This window comes from Colias croceus, chromosome 23 (genome assembly GCF_905220415.1).
Source record: "Colias croceus chromosome 23, ilColCroc2.1".
In the NCBI taxonomy this organism is placed as follows: domain Eukaryota; kingdom Metazoa; phylum Arthropoda; class Insecta; order Lepidoptera; family Pieridae; genus Colias; species Colias croceus.
The window spans coordinates 576,407-601,703 of NC_059559.1; the positions used below are offsets into that span (position 1 = coordinate 576,407).

The 25,297-nt window shown below is 34.5% G+C and overlaps 2 protein-coding genes across 4 annotated transcripts; one reads left to right on the plus strand and one right to left on the minus strand.

The window, feature by feature from the left end:
* Positions 1-665: 665 nt before the first annotated feature.
* LOC123702115 (pickpocket protein 19-like) lies at positions 666-10,045 on the minus strand. Of its 3 annotated transcripts, none has more exons than XM_045649759.1 (12): positions 8,480-8,564; positions 7,109-7,254; positions 6,361-6,520; positions 5,648-5,842; positions 5,177-5,304; positions 4,237-4,333; positions 3,627-3,809; positions 3,069-3,159; positions 2,533-2,677; positions 1,661-1,764; positions 1,085-1,209; positions 666-847 (listed from the first exon to the last, which is right to left on the minus strand). In XM_045649759.1, exons 2-12 carry the CDS (start codon positions 7,246-7,248, stop codon positions 737-739), a joined length of 1,479 nt encoding a protein of 492 aa, XP_045505715.1. In that variant the 5' UTR covers positions 7,249-7,254; positions 8,480-8,564; the 3' UTR covers positions 666-736. The 3 variants fall into 3 exon arrangements, with proteins under 3 accessions (XP_045505715.1, XP_045505716.1, XP_045505717.1); XM_045649760.1 differs by having other exon boundaries at positions 7,109-7,231; positions 8,480-8,556; XM_045649761.1 differs by lacking the exons at positions 7,109-7,254; positions 8,480-8,564 and adding an exon at positions 9,939-10,045.
* Positions 10,003-25,177, plus strand: LOC123702114 (transferrin-like). Its single transcript, XM_045649758.1, has 15 exons — positions 10,003-10,166; positions 13,193-13,283; positions 13,526-13,662; positions 13,994-14,142; positions 14,936-15,080; positions 15,371-15,564; positions 15,915-16,057; positions 17,221-17,390; positions 17,655-17,895; positions 18,000-18,169; positions 18,539-18,681; positions 22,328-22,397; positions 22,980-23,093; positions 24,153-24,294; positions 24,773-25,177. Exons 1-15 carry the CDS (start codon positions 10,109-10,111, stop codon positions 25,089-25,091), a joined length of 2,286 nt encoding a protein of 761 aa, XP_045505714.1. The 5' UTR covers positions 10,003-10,108; the 3' UTR covers positions 25,092-25,177.
* Positions 25,178-25,297: the final 120 nt, after the last annotated feature.

The following is a 25,297-nucleotide window of genomic DNA, read 5'->3' on the forward strand; positions in this document are numbered from 1 at the left end:
GTTATTTATTATAAACAAAAATATAAATATTCCCAATGTGTTCATTGTTATTGGTTAATTTTAGTCGAGTTTCTTTTCACACGTATTTTTAAAATTGTTTTCCATAAATATTTAGAACTCGATTATCGCAGTTTTTTAACATGCCAACCAACAAAGAACATTATAGAGAAGCCTAAAATATACCGGAAAGAAGCCGGAAATTTATAACTAATACTTTTTTTAAAGTACCTATACGTCTAAAATTTCGGGACAATTTTCGGCGTAGCGTTCTCTTAAATTATTGTAAAATGTACTAAGTAGTGTAATGTTATATAAATATTGTATTAAATAAACTTGTTTAAAGTGTACAGTTATTTTTTGTTTCATTTCTACTTTTCTAAAAGAAAATCGATCAGTGATACATAATGCATCTGCCCCATTACCCATACGTGCCCATACCTAGCCCATTATGAACATGAGAGTTCACATAAGGCTCGCATGAATTTATCGATTACCTTGACCCATGTTAAGAGGACAATTATTATAAAATATAACTATGAGCTGTCACGCTATTCCCGCCAAAATTAGGCCACAGACGACAGATAACATCGTTGATTGACACGCATGTTGACACGTGATCACAGATTAACAATCGATTTTAAACACAGATAAGGTTTTATATTTTTATTAGTGCATTCAATACTGCAGTACAAATTTTTATTATTTAGATATTAAAACAATTAATCACTCTTGCCTTTTAATATTTAATATGTTTTCGACCTTTAAAAGTGAGAGCTATTTCTTGAAGTCGATTTTCATGAAGAGTTTTCTTATCGTAATAGTGAATGATCGCTTTTTGATTATACTCCTGAAAAAAAAGTTTTTAAGCATTTCAATGCTATACAATAGAACAAAGAACTAAAAAAAATCGTGTGTGCTGAGCACACGTGTCAGAAGAGAAACTTCTTTGGCAAGATGATACCAAAATTGTCGCTTTAGTCCATGACGTGACGGTATTGCCATGACGCGACCTTGAAATTTTTACTCTCAACGCGCGAAGGTGTCACTTCAAAAATTAAATTGTTCTTGCAGTCAATAAGGCTACCTGAATCGTATCTGACTTCGTAGTAGCGAATGTATAGCAGAATCTCTCCAAGAGGAAGTAAATGATCTCCACAAAGCTGATGAAGCTGGCGCCGAGGAAGAGACCAGCTGCACCGCCAAATGACACTAAAATAGAACAATTAACAATTCAAAATATTTAAGTTTCCTCCTTTTGGCTGGACCGTTTTTAATGAAATTTATGGCATGTCAACGTGGAATAGCTTATATTTACAATTCAGACGCTAGCGAAGCTGCGGGTAATAGGTACTCTATAATATTACCTATGCGTGTAATGTGTATCTATACTCAAGCGTATAGTGTGATTTTGTCAATTTTGATATCTCATTTGAATCTATACTGATATTATTAAGCTGAAGAGTTTGTTTGTTTGTTTGAATGCGCTAATCTCAGGAACTACTGGTCCGATTTGAAAAATTCTTTCGGTGTTAGATAGCCTTTTTATCGAGGAAGGCTAGTTATATATCAACCTTAGACCAACATAAGCGGAGTAATGCGGGTGAAACCGCGGGCGCATCTCAATAAACTTAGATTTTTTTATCTAAACAGAAGTTATTACCGACTAAATCCTCAAAATGGAACACGATTTCCCTTGTATAGCGCAGGCGCGGCGAGTATACCGTGAGACGAATGGCCCCCGCGCCGTGAAACAGGTTCTTTTCCCTGAAAGAGAAATATTAGTAATAATTAGTTTGTTAAAATCAGTTTTGTGCAAGTTTGACAAAATAGTAGTTCAAAGTATTTTTTAACCGACTTCAAAAAAAAGGAGGAGGTTATCAATTCGGCCGGTATGTTTTTTTTTTATGTAAGTATGTACACCGATTACTCCGAGGTTTCTGAACCGATTTACGTGATTCTTTTTTTGTTCGATGCGAGATAAATTTTATTCGGATAGGCCCAGTAGTTTTTATTTAATGAGCATTTTTGTCTGTGCAAGTTTGAAGTCGGTTATTTTTAACGCAGTTATTGACTTGTATATAGATACGCTTAAATCTATTTTTAAATAATTTACTATTTTACCATTTCTTATTAGATACAAGTTTATTAATAACTATTTTTAACAAAAAAAACGAAATCGCCTTTAAAATACTTGTCGCAATAACACCTGTATAACTATGAAACTTTGATGCGGTTATTTTTAGTAGATAGATATACTACCTAAGTAGTTAGCGAAGAAATTTTTAGTAGGTATGTCGTGGCCATATCGTAGAATTGCTCATTTCATGAAACGTGATCACGGAATGATCAATCATTTCATAAAATGAGCAAATCTACTATATGGCCACGACAGGTAGGTAGGTATGTATTTACTAATAAGTTAAACTTTAGACAAGGCGGGCGAATCACGGTCGGAAATCAAGTTATTACGTTAAAAGATACTACATAAACAGTTCATATTAAACAAGATAACAAAACCATAATAAAACCCACCATACTCTATTCTCAGTGGTACTTTCACGGAACAAGGAGTCCAAACACAGCGGGCTACATTTGCATTTCATGCCTGCGAAGTTGGCCAAGTCTCTTGAATATCTGGAGAGGCACCACATGCCTGCAGGAGTGCACGGCTTACCACCTGTAGTATAAGTTTAATTTGATATTGTTTTATAGCATTCAAATGCTTTATAAATATGTTTTAGGTCCGTTTCAGCCTGATTTAATCTTAAATTTATATTCAGTGTATTTGGCAATAATTTTTTTTTCGTTCTTTATTTTTTTTTAATGTGATAAGCATGTATGCTTTGTTATTATAAACTATGTAATAACAAAGTTGAAAAGTTTTGTTTGTTTGAACACGCTAATCAGGAACAACTAGGTAAATTGATTTCAAAAATTATTTCATCGATTACCTATATACGTATAAAGACATGCGATTTTTATTGTGTTAAGGCAGAATCCGAACCTCTTAGGACCGGGAGTTGTTTTATAAAAAAACACGTATAGGTAAATGACGAGGTAAGAATTACCTTCATAAAAATAGTAAAATGGCTGACAACCGCATAGCTTCACTGCGAGACGACTTCTGCATCCCAGGCGACACATGTGCGTGCTATATACCTTAAAGTTCATAAATATTTGAATCAAATATAAGTAGGACAGCCTTAGAGGACAGCACTAGTGGAAAATTATGAAAGTTAGGATGGCGATTTAGTTTTTTTTATCGCTTAAGCAGGAGCTGGCAGGTCTCCTGATGGAAAGTGATGCTCAAGTTATTCCCAGTACGTAATACAGTGTTGAGCAGAAAAAAGCAGGAGTAAAGTACTAAAGACTACTAAGGTTATGTTTGTTGAACTACTAAGGTGAATAAAGACTACCTACTAAGGTGTTAGAATAGTAAAAGTAGGATAGCAGGATATTAGAATAGTAGGAGTAGGAAAGTTAAGAGGACAAGTCACAAGAATGATAAAGAGGGTAATAATAATTAAGATTTTAGTAAACCAGAATCGTAGAATAAGAAGAGTAGGTAGTAATTGTAGGTTACAAGGAAATCCGGGTAGTAATTAGCATTTATACAGTCAAATTACCGTCATGTTCCCACTGCTTTCATCAGTATACAGACAGGCTCGACGTCGAGGAGACAACTCTCTCACACCCTGTCCCGCTCGCGTTTCCGTAACAGTTAGATAGGTGAAGCGATTCAAAAAGGGTATTATTGTGGATGGAGGGTTCGAAGTGTCAGCTATGTCGTATGGAGAGTGAACGAAGAACTGGAAATTATGGTTTATGTGTACAATTATAATTATGTATATGGTAATTATAGATATGTATATGGTATTTTTATAAGGCTCTTTCTATCGAGAAGTTAAGTATGTAATTATAACTGTTAGACTTATGAGTTAAGTAATATAAACAACTAGTCACAATCACGCTCAAAAATTGTCCGAAGCAAAACTGTTAGGTAGAGTTTTCAAATAACCGTATAAAATACCTACTTAACTATAACGGTAATACTTTCAACACGAAATAAGATATTAATATTCGAATGAATGTATATTATACATTTAAAATGCAAAAAAAACAACTATGTTCCGTATACATTTAAACCTTTTAATAATCGATTGTCTTTGATGTTATTCATGGTAAGGGGTGTTTGGAATGCCCAGGTATAATTTGTATTATTTTATTAATACTTACGTGGGCGTTACTATTTAAGACAAACATGATAAAACATAACCCCATCGAGTATTGGCAAGTGAATGGCATGTCTTTGGTCGTGTTTGGGTGCGGCTTCCTGAAAAATTTAATTATTATGGATGTAGTTACATAATATTATATTTTTATTATTTATGTTTTATACATGTCGTCGTCATCTGTTTGAATCTGCTATTTGATTGAATGACTAGACGAAATTTAAATGATGACTAGACTGAATGTTGATTTTACAACCGCTTTTCCCGGCATCAATCGTTTTGACCCGGGATAGAAAATATAGTCTATGACACAAACTCGTGTGTTTTTTTTTCTAATTGGTAAAGACCTGCTAATCAAATGGTTCAAAACTTGAGGAAAATCGCTTACAGAGGTCTTTGATTGTGTTACGTGAATTGAATTTTTAATCTTGATATTTGATATTTCCAATTAATGAAGGTTTTATAGAGGGTGTGGTATCGATGTTGAATAAATGCACTATACCTAAACTTTTAACTACGTTCCCCCGAGTTGTTTAAAAAAAGAGTTTATTTTCTCACATCAGTTACATAAAATAAGTTTATTTTCATGGGAATGAGATGTTTCGTCGGTAGTTTTACCGACAAAAGAAAAAATTCCGACAAAAATAACATTATTACAAAAAAAGGCATCGTTTGTACAAGAGGTGGCCTTATTGCTAAGCAGCAATCTCTACCAGTAACTCTCAACTATGTTAGCGCGTTTAATTTATATATTATATATATGGATACCTAACCCTCTTTTCAATGGGCAACGTTGGGCGAGTAGAGGCAATCACGATAGTGTAGAGGGCCTAAATGTCTATGATCGGTCGTCAATGTAGATGCTCTTCGTAATCGCCGTAATGGCAGCAAAAGAACATTCGTTGAGCCAACGCTGCCCATTGTGAAGATTGACCAAGACATACACGATAGCTGCATCATAAACAGCGATAGAGTTCGTGACGTAGCAAGCGCCGTGTTCTGTCATGATCGGCGTCCATGTTGGTGAAATGGGCTCTGATGATGAGATCACTATGTGCTGGTCTGGCATCACCTGGCAGAAGTATTAGTTGATTAAAATGGCCGACTAAAGTTGTATTAGAAAACATATTTAGGATTTGCACTTTTAAGACATGCATAAATATATTTTGTGTAGGTCAATTGTACAACTCGGCAACCAATACCTTTACAAAAATATATAAATTCAAGTGACTAGACTGGACTGCAAAGATGTAAGGCTACTCTAGGCACATGTGAGTTAACAATTTTTATGAGTATGGTACAAAGAGCAATTTTTATGGATAAACAAGAAGAATAATGTACCTACTAAAAATTTATTTTATTATTCAGCTTTTGAATAGATAGTTAAAGTACATTATCTTTATTTAAAAACATACCTCAACAACCAATTTGAAAAGGTCCACATTTAGTTTAGGATCACTTTTAAACTCCTCATATCCTTCTAGATGGAAAAAGTTAGAGTTTGCCACAATATCTACAAACTTGGCATAGTATTCGTATTTTTCCTCATCTGGGCTTACATTCCAACGAGATTGTATTGCCTTTTCAAGTTTTTCTTTGCTTACTCTATCCTAAAATTAAAACAAATATAAGGCCAGTTTTTATATTGAGATTGGCTTAATATAATACTAGCTGTGAAAAATTCTTTCAGTGTTAGATTGCTCATCATTTATCGAGGAAGGCTATAGGCTACCATCACGCTTAGCCCAACAGGATCGAAGCTCTGATGGTAAATCTGCGGGGCACAGCTACTAGTAGTATAGATGTCACTTAAGTAAAATAAGACAATTTTTATGCAGTACATAAGTGTGGTTTAAGACGTTCTTAACGACAAATACTGAATTCAGAAACCGATATGTGATATGAATCTTTGTGACGGCTCTTGAAAATTTTCAAGCGTATAATAATTTTCATGATTAGGTTATTAGGTTTCAGTAAGGTTGTTTTGTTAAGTTTTTTCAAAGAATATATTAGGTATTATTTGCAGTATGCAATATTATTCTATGGGTTTGATTTTAGGCGAGAACATCACATCTTTTGCTATAACACAATGGTACATTAGATGATTAGACCTTTTTTAGCTAATTACCTCATCACACGCAGTAACCCCCGGTAGGCTAAACTTCCACGATTTATAATCCTTGTCCAAAGCGACCACAGTGGGATTGTCCCGGTATCTCTGGAACTGCCCCGTTGACACACTGATCGCTCCCCACAGGGCCACTGCTGTTATCCCAACCCAGATCATTCTAGAAGGCAAATGTGTATGTGACCGTTAAATTGTAAACACTTGTTTAGAATCTATCCAATGGGCAAATGTGTATGTGACCGTTAAATTGTAAACACTTGTTTAGAATCTATCCAATGGGCAAATGTGTATGTGACCGTTAAATTGTAAACACTTTTAGATTAGAATATATCCGTTCTGTATGCAATTTAAAGCTTCTTATGTACGTGTTCAAGCAATTAATAAATTAATTTGGATTTGAGTTTAATTTTTTATATTAAACTAGCAAACCGGGCGAACTCCGTTTCGCCACCAGAGACACCTTTTCTTTGCTATAAACCTCACGGAGCCCGAGACCTTTCCAACGAATGCAAAACCGTGGTAATCGGTTGGTGCGTTCTGGAGTTATAGCGTCAGGAAGGAAAACCCGACTTATTTTTATATAGTAGAAGATTAAGCTTTGGGCAAGTTACCCTCTATGTCCTAAATGTCATTGTAATCGGTTCAGTAGTATTTGCGTGAAATAGTAACAAACATACATACATACACATACATATCCATCCTCACAAACTTTCGCATTTATAATATTAGTAGGAAGGACCTCACTAACCGCTCCGTCCAATGCCTGCGAGGTCCAGCGATGTGGTAGAAGCCATGTATACTAGTTTGAAGACAAAAGTTCTTGCAGCATTTGATCATCGTTTGCCATACTGTGGTCTTGCTTTTGTCATCTCTATGGAATTGTTGCATTTTAACCTTCAATAATTTTGATAATTATAGATTTTTGTTATATGTATGAATATTTTTGACATAAGTATACTTTGTTTAAAGGGGAAAAAAAAGCGCTATATATATGACCAGATTCACCAGAGCTGTCCGTACTCCCAGGTTTTAACAGCAATTATAGCTGAAACGCCTATTGCTTCTTTGTAAGATATAATAAAAGTAAGAACTACAAATAATGTATGCACTATGGCAATGTACACGATTTTTCATTTATTTTTATTTTACTAGCCAACCTTACGTGACAAATCAACACAAATGTAATTTGGATGGAAATGGTTTAACTAGTTTGCTGTTTGCATGATAGTAATTTATATCGGTGGTAATTATTTCATTAACCGCATTTTTACAAAAGCTTTTAAAGCTAACAATATCATAATAATCTCTTTCATCACTACATAGTATAAAACAAAGTGGCTTTCTCTGTCCCTATGTATGCTTAAATCTTTAAAACTACGCAACGGATTTTGACGCGGTTTTTTTAATAGATAAACTGATTGAAGAGGAAGTTTTATATGTATAATTTTATTAAGTTTTAGACACAGCGGGCGAAGCCGCGGGCAGAAAGCTAGTATGTTATATAACCCTGAATCTAGTAAATAATATTTACAATTTCCTAGGACTAACAAGAGCCGAGCAACGCGGGTAAAACCACGGGGTACAGCTAGTAGATAAGCAATCTTTATGTTTTAGAAACGTCATCGATTATATCTTTGATATTTTTTTACCTGAATAATGATTATCTATAGTACAATTTTTGAATCACAAAGGAAATAATATGACGCGTGGTAAGTATTAAGAAAAACTAAAAAGGAGAGTACGCGGAAATGCGATATCGATTTCCGATATTTCGCGTAGTAAATAGGTATTAAGAAAAAGGAGAGTACCTACGCGGAAATGCGATATCGATTTCCGATATTTTGATGATAAATGAAATTTTGTCGAACATTACTTTTACAATAGAATGAGTTGTAAAATGCGTCATGATAGGTTGTTGATTCATGTTAATCATGAATCAACAACCTATCATGTGGAATTTCTTGACGAAAAATTCCTTTGTAGAAAAATCTACATATACTTCTTGTAATAGTAATATCTTATTTTAGATACTACGTAGTTTTGTAGATATTACAGAAAAACAATGATTTTAAGATATGTTAGGTATCAGTAGGTACCTTTTATAGTAGCGTTTACTTACATTTATAGTAGCGTTTCAAATTAAGGATTTTTATTTATTTTACCTTTCCTTGAATTAAGTAATATTTTTTGCGTTAAAATAAATTCATGAAAGTATTAGGTATAATCAGAATAATATGCGAAAATAGCTGAGAAGATACTACCTTCATCCATTAACATCCAAATTTTCGTATTCATAATATTACTATAGATAATAAATATATCAGTATTATCTATGAGACTATGTACTTTTAACATTTTAGAAGAAGAAGCATTTTATTTAAATTCCATGTGTAGTTGCTATTTGATCGAAGTTATTATTGCAAAGTTAAATTGTTCAAATACGGTTGTGGTTACTTAGCACTGATAGTGGAAAATAGGGTTGATATCATATCAGCTTATCTTCAGTTTATTTATGTATATGACTAGCGGCAAGATTAGTGCAGTTCCGTTCTATTTCAGTATTTATAAAAATGTATTTTTCTTGGAAAATTCAACCCATTTAAGCCACAAGAGTAGATAAATTGTACAGAGACAAAGCTTTGTGCAAAATTCTTACCTATTTTTGTAGAGTTGTTATAAATAAAATAAAATTTATTTACTTAACTATTGAAATTAACTATTTTGATGATTAAAGTTTGATGTGTATAAGCACAGACTAATAATATACTTACTGGTATTTAAGCTACATGTCTAACGTAGTTCTGACTCAGGACAAACTTATTTTAATAATCAATTGTTTGTTGGATTTGTCTCGGCTAGGATTAGGATAATAAGTCCTTTTTTTTAAACATTGGCATATGTATTGATTAAAAAGCAATCTAGTACGTGTTTAAGTTCCAGTATAAACAACATTCAAACTTTTGTGTTTCTATTTATACGATTTTAACAAATAATAACAATAATAACCAACAATAAGCGAATTTAATTGAAAAAAAAAGAATTTTTATATATCAATCGTACCATAGAATCGATTGTGTATTTTTTATGTATTTTTTTCTTAGACTGTACTGTAACCATATCTGTAACAGTAGCTTTTTATGAATGTAGAGATATGAAATACGGTAGAAAACTTGTGCATTTTTGTAACCGACTTGGCGACGCGTTGTAATTATAAATTGCAACTAAATAATATAAATCTATATTAATATTATAAAGATGCAGAGTTTGTTTGTTTGTTCGAAAGCGCTAATCTGTCATTTATACATGACTTTCGTCACGATGTGAGAGCCTAATGAGGCCTCCAGTCAGCGTTAGATCAAAACATTTGACTTCTATGAAAATCCTATGAAAATGTTTCATTTTAGCGCTGAATTAAAAAAAATCGAACAGTTAAATAAAGTTTTTTATACTTTATAAATATGTGTCATTTTTTTTAAGTTCACGTATGAGGATAAACCGGGTCCAACAGTCGTCCCTTGTAGGACACCAAACGTCCACATAATCAGTTATCAGCTTATCAGTACATATTTATCACCCACCTTTACAGTAAATTTCGAAACGTTGATAAGATCATTATGACAAACACTGCATAGCCCGTTTGAAATATTATAAGAGTAGTTATAGATTAGCGAACGTGTCAAACGCTCGTGCTAAAACAAGCGTGGTTTAAGACTGACTTTTATAGACATAGATGTAGTGTTGTGTGAAAATGGGTTTTAAGTTGCTGTATTTTGTATCTGTGATAGCGGCTGTATCAGCACAAAGCTGTGAGTAAAGTTTTAAGAATATATAATATATATAATTATAGGGTTCTTAAATCTAATACATCATGCATGGTGTTAGATATTACTCTATCATGTTTTGTAAAGTTAATTAATTGGATTTTCAGGTAGGTACTTAATTATAATTGGCGTTACTATAACTTATTATTTAACAATTGATAAAATTTCCAAGATTAATTGTAGGTATTATATCAAACGATCGATAGTGGAACTCGTGACCTGATAAAACATATTTGGGTGTAGTCTGTGGATTATTAATAGATATATTTTGTTAATTTTCCTTTGCCATTAAAGCACCAATAGTTTTAATTTCGATTACTTGACTGATGAATTGGTTAAAAGCCTTTAAAAGGAAAATGATGTTTAAAAAGCCTTTATTCCTTACTAGCTTTTCGCCCGCGGCTTCGTCTGCTATGTAGTAATTATATACTAAAAACCTTCCTCGAGAATCTCTATCTATTAAAAAACCGCATCAAAATCTTACTTTTAAAGATACTACTTTTAAAGCGTACGCGTTTAGCGTAGTTTTAAAGATTTAAGCATACATATTGGGACATAGGGACAGAGAAAGCGCTGTGTTTTATATTATGCAGTAATGTAGATACAATTATTTATTCTTCGTTGAATTAAAAATGTTCATAATTTTTCGAGGACCACAAATTTCTATAACTTTCCAACAGGAAATGAGTCGATACATATCAAACTCCGGTAAGTCCACTCCCCGCCAAAATTGAGATAACAATGGCGCCAATTTTGAATTGTAAAACTAAACCAGTCTGAACTTTTCAAAGTTAGGTAAGTCAATCGTATCTTTATTAAAATAAGGTTTAAAGTTAATATTTTTTTTCAAACTCCGGTATGTCCATCGACAGTGGTTTATCAAACTCAGGTAAGTCCATTTCGACCAATCACAGCGCAGTATGGCACTAAAATGGCTGCCATTTCTCTCAATTTTGTTGAAGCTAACATGTGTGACCAATGCTTAGAAATCGTTTTAATTGATAAATGATGGAAGAAAACAGTTTTACTATAGAGGTGGTGGTTCTAGACAAAGCAAGGAAAAAAACAATACCAAAAGCTAAAACAGACAAGGCTCAGAAAACAGCTAAAAGATAAATGAAACTGACGCACAGCACACGCACAGTAGTTATTTCCAGCCATGAAGCCCAGGGCCGTACTGAGATTTTTTCAACCGTTTTGATTTATTGACCCCTCTCTTTGCCCAGCAGTGGGATGATAAAGGTTAATAATAATAATAATTTGTATCTTTTAATTTACATATTTTATTTTAGTGTCCTATACTTACAACGCGACAAACTATCTACCCATTTCCACCACCTCAGTACGTCCCAAAACTGAGTTCTATCAAATCCCTGTAAGTCCATTAGAGATTTTTCAAATTCCTGTAAGTCCAAGACGATGTTTTTCAAAACCCGGTAAGTTTTGCTGGTATTTATCAAACGCCTGTATGTCCAGATTTAAATCTAATTTTGTGGCATAATCATCAAGTAATACATTTCTTTTTCTTCGTAAAAATAATTCTAATGTATTATATTATATCCGTCATAAATTATAAAGCTGCAAACATATTGTTTTTTTAAGTTATTAAAAATACCTCGATTCCCACATTTCTGTTAGAATGGACTTACCGGAGTTTGATATGTATCGACTCAAATATCTTCACAAATTAAAGTATGATGAATGGCGATTGGAATTCTTACATCGATGCCCTTCCCATTTCAAGAATCGTTTATCAATCGATATTTTGTGATATCTGTAGATATGATAATGTCTAGTGTGTGTATTCAAGTACATGCTAAGTTGTATATGTATGTGATATGACTTGCTACTTTAAGCAATGAAACAACATACTGTATATTATTGTGTTATACTTTATTGGACCGATAAGATTTAACCAAGGATTTAAAATAGGCCCTTTAAAAATTCCAATATTTAACAGAAATTTTCCGGTATACGGAAGTCTTTTTGTTTTATACACGTATTCTTTTCAAACGAGCTAACCTTAAGTTATGTAGATTCTCTAAATAGGTGAAGCTTTTATAACAGCATGTATTGAACCTCCAATATGCACTTTTTTTAAGGTTACCCGTACCCAAGGGTAAAACGGGACTCTATTACTGAGACTTTGTTGTCTGTCTGCCTGTCTGTCTCCAGGCTGTATCTCAACTGTATCTCATAAACCGTGATATCTAGAAAGCTGAAATTTTCTCAAATGATGTAGGTATTTCCGTTGCCGCTACAACAACAAATACTAAAAATTAATAAAAATAAAATATTAAGGGGGGTATTCATGTATACAACTTGGCCGGTTTATTATTTAGTAATCTGTGGTCTAATTCGAACTTGGCCTGTTTTGTTAATGTGATTATCTGTGACAAGGGCATTATGGCGGGAAAACGTGTGGATGAAATTGTGAGAATGGTTTTAGATTTTAACAAGATTTTAATAATAATTTTATATATTGAAAAAGAAAAACTATCTAAACCTAGTTATTATTTGAGAATTATTTATTAAAGTATTTACATCATTCTACCGATATCAAAAATTTTAGCACATTTTTAGATTACATTTTTATTATAATAAAATGGAATTGTTGTGAAATAATAGGAATCTAATGTAAGTACACATTTAATAACACTGTCTAAGGCTCAGAAATAAACAAAAATACTAAAACTAAACATAATAGTATATTATATAAATAAATAGCAACCCGCCCGCGGCTTCGCCCGCTTTGTCTAAACCCAATAAATGATATATGTACCTACTAAAACCTTCCTGGGGAATCACTCTATCTATTAAAAAACCGCATCAAAATCCGTAGCATAGTTTTAAAGATTTAAGCATACTTATTGTACATAGAGATAGAGAAAGCGACTTTGTTATATACTTTTGTAGTGCTAGTGATATTTGGTGTGCACTAGTTCCTATGTTCAATATCTGTTTTTTTTTGTTTTATGCGTGATTATAATAATTATTTATATATTTTACAGATCGTGTTTGTATATCTTCATCGAATCCAATATTATGTCAGACTTTGGACAGAGATGGCAGCCAGGCGATTTGCGAGCCTGTGGAATCCAGGTAATTTATGTTTCGTTATAATATATATTTTATTTGTATTTTGTATATTTAAAAAACATAAAAACAAATTATTTTAACCTTTAGAAACATTATTTTAGAGCGTGTTTTAGTATTCCGGTTTTAGTTTTAAAAACTTTATTTTTATTCTTTTAATCTAAATTCACATAGGTCAAGTTTGTAATTCTAATTGTTCATAGCCATAAAGCATACTCACTGATTAAAAATAATTTTGTACTATCTAGAGTCGATTGTGCCATAAAAATAGCGCGTGGTGATGCCCACCTCGGTGTGTTCTCTGAAGAGGAGATGGTGCTGCTGTCGCAAGCGCAGCCGGAGGGCAGCAGAGTGGTTGCCTCTATACGAGATATTTCTAGGAACGGTAAGTCAGGAAGAAACACAATATCTATACTACTAATATTATGAAGCTGAAGAGTTTGTTTTTGCATTTGAAGATCAGAATCGGTAAAATTGTGACACGAGAATTTTATCTATACTAATATTATAAAGCTGAAGAGTTTGTTTGTTTGAATGCGCTAATCTCGGGAACTACTGGTCCGATTTGAAAAAATCTTTCGGTGATAGATAGCTCATTTATCGAGGAAGGCTATAGGCTATAAACCATCACGCTACGACCAACAGGAGTGGAGCTACGGCGGTGAAACCGCGCGGAGCAGCTAGTAAAATATATAGAGATCGATTTCAATTTCCAGAGCCATACGCATTCGAAGCGGTGGCCATAGTGCCAGTGACCCATTCAGGTGGTCTGGAGGGTCTGCGTGGGGGCAGCTACTGCCACCCGGGGCTGGATGAACCGGATCTCAGGTGGTCTCCCAGGGTGCTAAAGGGTCTGGAGAGAGCTGTGAGTATCCTGGAGTTGTAGGAGATAGTTAGATAGTTGATGTGTTTTGTTGGTTGTTGTTGTACTAAAAACACTAACACATATAGTGTTTTTCGTCTGACTCAAAATATTTGGATGGAATAAGTGGCTACACTAATTATTAATGTAATGCTAAAACTCAAAATAAAATAAACAATATTTTTATTTATTTTGTACTTACTATTGGCCATCAGCAAAATTTACATATTTGGTTCAGAATTTTGCTCCGTTTTCTGAACCAGGTTATTTATTACCTGTGTCTTAGAAAAAAGTGCCTTCCCTTAGGTATGAGTTCATAAAAATATTAATAAGTAATTACGTAAACATAATAGTTTCAGATTAATTACAATAAATAACACTAATTATAAATAATCTATACATATAATAAATCTGTAGAAGGGTCAATTCTGTACATTGAAAATATTGAAAAAATAAATAGCAGGGGGAGTTACTGGATCGATACCAAACCCAAATATGTGATTAAAAACATTTTTGTCTGTCTGTCTGTCTGTATGTATGTTCAGGCATCACGTGAAAACTAACGGTTCGATTTCGATGAAACTTGGTATAATTATACTTTATTATCCTGGGCATAAAATAGGATACTTTTTATCCCGGAAAAATACGTAGAAAAAAATAAATCTTAACTTTTCTTAATTTTTCCGCGCGGACGGAGTCGCGGGCGGAAGCTAGTTATAAATATATATTTCACGTATATATAATAATATAATGTAGGTAATGAAAATGTTTTTTTATATATTTTTGTTTTCAACAGGCGGCACGCACAGACCGCTGCCCGAACACAGACACAAATGGAAAAACGGCAGAAGAACTAGAAGTAGATACGCTCAGTCAGTTCTTTGGTAGTGCTTGCCGGCCTGGGCCTTGGAGCGCGAATGTATCTGTTGATACTGATCTGAGTAAGTAATGTAACTACATAGAAAAAAAATTATTAGTTCAAAAAATCACAAAAAATAAAAAATACAACAAAATTGAACTTTTATTCCGTCTCTAGTAGATTTATGTCTGTTGAAGTGAAACTGCTTTGGGCGCGTTGAGAGTAAAATATCAAGGTCGCGTCATGAGATTACCGTCAAGTCATGGAGTAAGCCGACGATTTTAGTATCTTTGAATCTTGCCAAAGAAGTTTCACTTCTGACACGTGTGCTTAGCACACATGCTCTTTTTTTAATATATTTTTTTCTTACAGAGTCCCGCTACCAATCCCTCTGCTCGCTATGCGGCGATCGGTCGGGCTGCGCGAGCTATTCCATCGATATGGGCGTAGCCATTGCGGGTGTGCGCAATGACAACAGACACATACAAGCGTTGGAGTGTCTGCGCAGGAGTAACGGAACGTCTGTCGCGTATGTCGCGTGGCAGCATGTTCGAGAGTTCTTTAGTGTGAGTGTAGTGTTCTTTTTACAATTTTTGTGATATTAATGGTGCCAATAATTTATTTCATTTTTTTTTGTAAAAAGGTAAATTGCGTTGTTGTGGTTTTTAGTTTGACAATTTTTGAAGTGAAACTTCTTTATTGGGGTTGGAAAAAAATTTAGTGTAACGTTTTTTCGTTACGCGTGACATTTTTCCGTTACGTTACTTTTTTTATCCCTACCACGCGTGATTCGACGTATTTCTGTAAAGTTGCATATAGTAAATTATTTTTTGAAAAATAAGGTCATAAAGAAGTTTCTCTTCTTACTAGTACACGCACACATTTCGAGTCTAACATCTATTTGCGTACACCACAGATCCGCAACCCCGACATAGCAGCATCATACGCAGCGCTATGCCCGGACGGCACGCTGAGCGCGCTGTCGGGCGCCGCGCTCGCCGCGCCCGCCGCGCCCTGCGCCTTCGTGCGCCAGCCCTGGAGCGCGCTCGTCGCTAACACGTGAGATCCCTTTGTGACAACACTCAACGTGACAACGTCTTATCTTAATATATATAAATCTCGTGTCACAATGTTTGTCCTCAATGGACTCCTAAACCACTCAACCGATTATAATAAAATTCGCACACCATGTGCAGTTCGATCCAACTTGAGAGATAGGATAGGTTTTATCCCGGAAATCCCACGGGAAAGGGAACTATGCGGGGATTTCTCTGAAAACGCGGGCGAAGCCGCGGGCGGAAAGCTAGTAATTCGATATAATTCGATATAAGCCGGCTGCACGCACGAAAAAACATAAATAAATAAATAAATAAATATTTCAGGACAATTTTCACACACGGCACGATCTGATCCCAAACTTGCGCTTTTTTCGCTTGTGTTATGGAAACCAGATGGCTGATAAACATACATACATAATATTAAATAAATACTTATATAGATAATTAACATCCAGACAGAGCAAACATCTATGTTCATCGCACAAATATTTGCCCCGGGTGGGAATCGAACCCACGACCTCTGGCTTTGAAGGCAGGGCCACTACCAACCAAGCCAACCGGTCAGTCAAATTACACTCACAGACATGACTCATGCGGCGTTACCTCGCTCTGAGGCGTTCCATGTAATGCATGAAGTGCATGCGAGAGCGCGGAACGAGTGACAAAGATGAAAGAAGCACAATCGGCCTTAAGACGTAGTCACGTTCAACTATCGTCAGTAAACCGACTTTACAGACAACCAATTTTTTTTAAAGTGGGGAAATCTTGCATAGATACCCACGGCCCCCGGGGAAGGAGCCGTGGGTTATGTCGAATTCTTACCGACTAAAACCCCACTGTGTTCCGTCGAGCTGCTTTAATGATGGGGCCGAAGGTATTGGTTGGAATTCCTCCGCGAAAACACGTGAGATCCCTGCGACTCCCCGATATAACGGGTACCTGGGCTGTGCCGCAGGGCCGTGAGCGAAGTGATAAAACAGAAAAAATTTTACCTTTCCTAAATTACAAATTTAAGTCGACCTTGAATGAGACCAATTTTATAATAAATGTCTAATAAAAATGGGTTTGCTAGAAAAATCATGGACAGGATATTTTTAATTAATTAATTATTATTATTTTTTTTTACTTAATTGTATTATCCATAATTATTATTCTCTTATACAGTGAAAAAGCACTAGAGATCCAAAGCAACCTTCGCAATTGGTGGCCGGGTGGTGCAAGCCCGAGCGGCAATGGTTGGCAATCTGTGTTGTTCAGCGCCATCGTGGGGGGATCGAATGCGAGGGTCAACTATGAGGATGGGTTGCCTACACCCGCTAATTATTCCAATAATTGTGAGTTTTTGTACTGTTGGAGTGTGTGGGTAAATTTTACCTCGTAGTTTTACCCAGTTATTTTTTTGGTAGTTTCAATTTGAATACTTGCTTAAATCTAACAAGTTTATGGTATTTAGCTTTTTTATTCATGAGGCACGATATAATTGTTGTACACTAGAGAATGATTCAACTCTTTTATTTTGGTATCTTTGAATCTTGCCAAATAAGTTTCACTTCTGACACGTGTGTTCGGATTTTTCAAAATATTATATTGTCTTCCAGTACGCAATCTCCCCTCAATCGACGCGTCTCCAAGCTGTGTCCCAGCCCGTCGCTGGTGCACAGTCTCTCCACAAGAACACACCAAATGCAATTGGTTGCAACTGGCCGCTTACACGCTGGGCATCGAACCCGCACTATCCTGTCAGCAACGGACCAATGTGTTCCAGTGCTTGGCTGATATTAGAGATAATACAGCTGATTTTATCGCTACGCCTGCTAATTATGGATATTTGGCGAGACAGTAAGTATTTTACCACGTTTTTTTTATATTACTCGTTACAGAAGTGTGTAGAAACACACTACCCACTTTTTTTTACTTCCATATATCCTTACTTTTACTTCCAGACACTACAGCCTCTCATCAGTGAAGCTGGTACAAAACTCTCGCAGCGATCCGTTCGCGTTCAGTCGTGTCGCAGCACTCGTCAAGGAGACAAGTGCGCAGAGCAATAATATCACGAGATTCGAGAATCTGCGCGGAAAGAACGCTTGCTTCCCGGAGTTTGGGGGGATTTGTAAGTTCTTTCCTTTTGCCTCATCTCTTTATTCATTATTTCTTTCTTTGCATCCCCTCTTTGTTTCTATCTTTAAATTCGCTATTCATTTATCTATTTATTTCCCTGCTGAGTTTTCCTTACCTTCTCCATGTCTTACTTCCAATTTTATACCTACTGTAAAAGTCTTGCGCACTGCGCACGAGACTGTAATGATCAATTTTCGACCATTATTGCCCCTTTATTACATTTCCCTCTTGTTTTTCCTCCTATTATAATTTCATTTCCAACATGTAAATATCTATAACAGTAATCCTCTTTTTCCCTTACGCCACTTTATCCCTGTGTTCCCTTTCTATATGAGTATTATTACATACATATTAATTACAGCATTCGTATCATTCCTCCGCACGGCTCACGAGCGCGAAGTGATCAGTTCCTCTGAATGTGACTACGGTCGAGCAGTTGGAGAGTTCTTCAGCAGTTCCTGTGCGCCTGGTGCAATGGATGCGTCACATGCGATGGATAAGAGTGTGAGTTTGGAGTTGTGAGTTTTTTGTGTTTATGGATGATGTGTGAGTTTATTTGGGGATTGTGAGTTTTGTTGTTTTTATGGGGATAATGTGTGTAATATTTATTTGACTTGACTAATGTGCTCTTGAGAAATTAGATTTAATTAAAAATTCAAATCAAGCTGACAATTTTTTGAAATTGTTCTTAACTCTTCAATTCCCATGTCTAAGTTAATAGCAATTTTGCATTTCTCTTTTACTGAAATAGTTAAAATACATCTGGCGAAGACAAAAACAAAAAACAAAAAAAAATACTACCCCCCAATTTTTTTTTATGAGGGTGTCACCCACAGGTGACACTGGGCATTGTTTTAACTTAGGACTCTAAAGGGTTAACGAGGTTGTTCTTTTTTTTTGTTGGGAATAAAAATAAATTATAATAATAATTTTTATTTATGAACAAGTAGAAAAAAATACATTACTTATTTATTCTGGAACATGTACCAACACTTTATATGTAAACTGATATTGCACTTGGCGCACATTTTTCTAGTGCGTTAGTACCGTGCGTACCTGCATCTACACTGAGAGATCAATTACCGAATGGTCGTCCGCGGTTCCAGTTCTCCTCATTTCTGTGGGCACTCTCATTTGTACTGAGAATATATAGGCAGAATTACGGTTAGGGTAAACGCAGGTATTAACGACCCCTCTAAGGCAATTTCAAAATCAACCATATTTTTTAAGTATACTGGTTCTTCTAAAGATTTATAATTTCATTTTATATGCTAGTGTTATGTATAAAAAATGTATTTATTGAAGCAAATACATTCTAATAAAGGATTATCTTGTAAAAAATAATTTACAATGTGACTTAGTCGATTGTTGCTATTACCGACCCATAAAAACGGCTGTGAAGCTATTAACGATTTTTATGCAGCTATTCCCGATCGTATGTGAGAGGAAGCCTTTTTCCAGCAATGGAATGTATAGAAGCTAGTGATGATGATGATTACCGATCTTAATAAAATGAAATAAAAATGCAAATATATTCGTATTTTTTTATTGTAGTTATTTTTAATAAAACAAATGAGTACTTTTTAGTAATGAACTAAATAATTACAAACTTTTAAATTAATCAACATAATACTATTAATATATGTACATATATTAAATTAAGGATTTCAAACTCTAGGATATTTCGTTATGCTATTTGATTGATTGCTTCGGCGAGTTGTGTTTTACTGAATACTTTTCGCCGCTTTCGTGGCTCCATATTTCTGGAAAAAATATACCTAATTATATGTTTTATGTTAATTGAACCTAAAAAAAATATAATTTTTAATAGGCACCTATTATGTCATAAAAGTAATAAAAATATATTTGCACGCTCAATTACGAGCGGAATGTTTAAGGATCAATATTATCTGTATATACAAACATCTTTATTCTACATTCTGCAAATAAAGCAATTTGAATTTGAATTTGTAGATGAGAAACTAAACAATCTATATTCGATCGGTAATAGCTTCCTATAGTTGCTATTGCCGACCCACATGGGTCGGTATTAAAGTATGTAAGTATAAACCTAAATTGTATTACCGACCCATAAAAAAATGGTTATTTTAATTCATTTGACCATCAGACTATAAAATAGATTATAATTGATTAATGTCATACAAAATATGAACAAATGCATATTGTTTAAACAAAAAAAAAACAATGATTTACTACTGTAACTATTCGATAGGGATCCTCGAAAATATCATAACTTTGTATAAATTGACAACGCTAAAAGACACAACACTAGACAAAAAAGTTTAGTCGCTAATAGATTTTTATGAAGACTCATAGCTTAGATTTAAACTGGTCCATAAGACCACTTGTGTTAGTGTGATATAATAACATAAAAGAAAATAAAACAAAAAGTTACGTTGCTGCCATTGCCGACTTACGGGTCGTTGATACCTGCCACGACTTAAACTGGTGAAGCTAACACCGTCCCATTTTAATTTTAAGTTTTATCGTTTCAAATTACGTTTTATTAATAAAATGTTGTAAGAAATGAAAAGTTGACACTTAAATGCATTGACATTTAGTAATATAAATTAAAGTATAGATGTCATTTGTTTGTAAATGTCTTAAAAAGATACTCACAGTACTTACCCGAAGGAACAACGGAACAGTACGACACGTCCTGCTTCCACGCTACCCCGCAGCAACTTACGCATTTTAACTCTTTTTTGCTCAGTTACTCACTCTAACGTTAAAGTATACGATGCTCAATTAATACATTCGTGTATAACTTTGCCTACCTATAGCTAGAATAGTTCTGGAAACGTTTAAATTTCGAATTACTTTTATAGGTCGGTAATACCTTCAGATTTTCGATGGGTCGTTGATAGCTGCGTTTACCTTACCACATTCCGTTGGAAATCTTAGTAGGTCCAGTTAGTTGCCATCAGCCCTTTGATCAGCCATGCATTTTGGTAAGATGCTTCTATGCCAAAACATGTTTTTTATCCACAAATCTAAAGCGATCTACTTTTATGATAGGATCCAATCCGTGTTAGTTGGATACAATGGTGACGATGCCACATGACGGCAATAATTTCATCAAAAGCTTTGTAAGATCTTTTTTCTTCGGTATTTCGACTTCTTCTTCGTCATGTACACAATGTTCTCCAAAGACGGAAGGTTTATTTTTACATTCTAATTGTGCTCAAAGCATGCGACTAGAAAAATGAAAAATACTAGCGTCATTTTCGTCTCCACTTTCTTCGTCAGTCCCCACACCATCATCAGGAGGAGATAAAATAATATCGCCTGGGTCTTCTCCGGCTTGCAACTCCTAGGCAATCTCATCTAACGTCAACCTGTAATACGTAAACAACCTCTAAAACAATATCACCACATAGCAATAAGAAGAAAATAAACAACAGTCTTGGTATTACTTACAATGAATTCGGAATAATAAAGTTATTATAATGCCCAGTGTCACCTCCAGGTGACACGGCATATTTTCAGTGCTGTAGTGAAGATGCTATTAGTTATTTTTATCATAAAATATATTTATATTATAGATAATACTTTCATTTACTATATGCAATGAGAAAAAAAACAATACTTACTGTCGGGACATTTTTATATCACTTTACACTTCAAGGAATCACACAAACTCTGACTACTTCAAGTACGCGCGAAACAACTAAGCAAATTTGATAAAAATCATAAAGTTAGCTTTGCCAGAAAAAAAACATGAATAGTTCAACTAATAAGCTTTGCAACAAACATGGTAGAATTCAAAAATTAATTGTCATGTGGTAGAAAAAAAATATTAAACTACTGTCACCTACAGGTGACACTGGGAATTGACGGGTTAACACAATATTTTAAAATAAAAAATTAGATACTCCTCACCGTATACTGTATAAAAAGTTACCACTAGCTTAAGGGTGCACAAAAGATATTATCCGTTGCAATTTTAACCGAAATTGTGAAATAATCTTAGACTCAAGATTGCATATCAATAAATTATAAAGACATCGATGCTTTTTTTCCAAAGAAGTTCTGAGAATATTTAAAAATGCACCTTTATGTTATGTAAAAAATGAACCTATTTTGGACATGTTGTGCACATTTTATTAAATTACAAATGCTTTTTCAGAACTTCGACGCAACACCACTGTGCTCTCTGTGCAAGCCAAGCATCACTATTGTTGGCAACTTTTCACAAAGTAAGTAACTTATTAATAATAATTTATTTTACAATTGATTTTTATATGTTTTTGTGTTTCTTTAATGACTTGTATACCATCAACCATAATATTATCATCTTGCAACAATTCTTTATTTTGGAAAAAAGTTATTTTATGACAGTAAAATTAACACTATTCAGCCTTTTATGTATTTGAAATACCCCTTATGATCAAAGATTACTCAAAGGCACTTAAAGTAGAAGAAGCCTAATAAAGGTTACTTTAAAAACATATTTCCATTTTATTTTAAAATTGCATTTTAACCCGTCTGGGTTATAATCATCGCGATGTTACAAATTGTCGAAAAATTGTAACATATGGTTTCAATTTAACGCACTTTTTTTGTCAAAAGTGAAACTTCTTTAGGCGCGTTGAGAGTATAATTTCAAGGTCGCGTCATGGCAATAATTTCATGTCATGGCGAAAATTTAAGTATATTTGAATCATTGAGTCAAAGTAGTTTCACTTCTGACATGTGTGCTCGGTGCTCTTTTTTGATAGATTGTTATTGAAGTGTTATCAGTAGACAAGAACATATAAAAAAAATATTTTCCATCTCAGATCAAGAATGTTCGTTCGACAACAGCAACAAGTACTACGGCAACAACGGTTCCGTCGCGTGTCTCGCTGACCCGGAGAGCGATGTGGCGTTCGTTGATCTGGCTAATATTAATGGTGAGTTTTGTTGTGAGTTTTTGTGTTGTATGTTAATCTGGCTAGTATTCATGGTAAGTCATTTTTTATAGGTTTTTTCAGGGAAAGCTTTGAAAATATTATAAATTCTATAACAAACATTTTATAATACATTACAAACATTTTATAGTACATTTTTTATCAAGATTTTGCTAAATTATTTGGTTAGAAAGGAAAACTTGCACGTAATTCCTTTTTATTTAGTAGAATAATGTACAGTTTTACCGAATAGTGATACATAGTATAATTTAACAAACACAAACAAACATCTATTTTTCCATTATTGCTAACCCTATAAGAGCCTCTGAAGAATAAGCGATTAATGATTTTATAATAATAAACAAAAAAAAAACAAAATATTTTAATATCATAATCTTAATATATATACAGGGTTACTTGTAAAACACCAGCAACCTCGCAGGACAAGATACGTAACATCATAAGTAAAAACATTAATTGTTCTACGACTTTTGATATTTTGTTACATTTTATTTTCATACAAAAATAAATGTTCATTTCATTTTCCGTTTGAATATTATAAACTCTACGCGCATCACAAAAATTACGTAAACGAGAAGCGAACGAGAGGGGAAAGGGGGCGTCGCGTCGCGGTTGTCCTTTCGATGATGAGTAGAACATAGACTTACAAACGTTAGGAGAGTACAATAAAAGCTTAAAAAATCATTTAAAAATAATTTATTTCGTTATGCCAACAGCCAAAAGTCGTAGAATAAATGTTGTTACATAAGATGTTAGCTATCTTGTCCTGCGAGGTTGCCGGTGTTTTACAAATAACCCTGTATAAATCTCGTGTCACAATGTTTGTCCTCAATGGACTCTTAAACCACGTAACCGATTATGTATAATAAAATTCGCACCCCATGTGCAGTTCGATCCAACTTGAGAGATGGGATAGTTTTAATCTCAAATCGTTTTAGAGAAAGCGGGCGAAGCCGCGGGCGGTAAGCTAGTAATCTTATAAGTAGTAATTCAAATAATTCCTAAACATAAACTTTATTAGCAAAAAAATATCCATTCCAGCCAATCTCAACGCCGCGAACCTAGCGGAGTACCAAGTTCGAGTCCTGTGCAGGAACAACTCTCTCGCTGCGTACACCGGAGTTAATGTCGATCAGAACTGCTTGCTGGCTTATGTCGTTGATTCTGAAGTTTTGGCAAGGAGGTAATGTATTTAATTTAAAAACTCTGTTTACCCGCATAGCTCCGTTCCTATTGGCCTTAGCGTGATGATATATCACTACATAGTATAAAACAAAGCCGCTTTCTCTATCCCTATGTCCCTATGCACGCTTAACCCATTGAGCCCCAAGCGGCCCGATCGGTCCCAGACACAATAGATTTTCTATTGTGTCTGTGACCGATCAGTGTGTGTTTTTATTAGATTTTCTATTGTGTCTGTGGTTCCGGGGCCTGAGTTACTACATCTTTGATACTACGCAACGGATTTTGATGCGGTTTTTTTTAATAGATAGAGTGATTCTCGAGGAAGGTTTTAGTATATATGTAATTTATTAGGTTTGAAACAAAACAGGCGAAGCCGTGATCGGAAAGCTAGTATACAATAAACCTTTTATACCTACAATTTTCTGACGCAGACCAATTAAAACAGGTATTTTTACTAAAAATAACATTTTTTCCAGAAACGACCCTCTCCTCAACAGCCTGAACGCACTCCTTGACACTTTAGACGCACACTTCGGCTACAACGCGGCAACTTCCGCGCAACTCATCAACATGGAAATGTATTCACCGTTCGACGAGGTCAACGACCTCCTGTTCAAGAACACAGCTGTTGGTCTCGCAGAGCCATCTAGTGACACTGCGAACGAAGCTGCTAGGAATTATAACGATTTGTTCAAACATTTGGAGTCGTGTACTTCAGCTGCGTCGTCTAGAAGCTTCTTTGCTTACGTCACACTAGTTGTAATGGCGGTTGTCACGAGATTTGTAATTTATTAAGTAAAATGAATTACTTGTTTAATAAATGCATAAGTAGTTAAATAAATAAAGAATTTGTCGACTTTCGTTAAATACAGATAAAATGTTTCATTTTGTAAATATATTTTCTGTTCAACATTACATATTTTATATTAATTTAAATACGTCTTTCCCACCCTTTTGTGTTAAAAAAATAAATTAATATTTGCATAAAGGTCACTAACTAC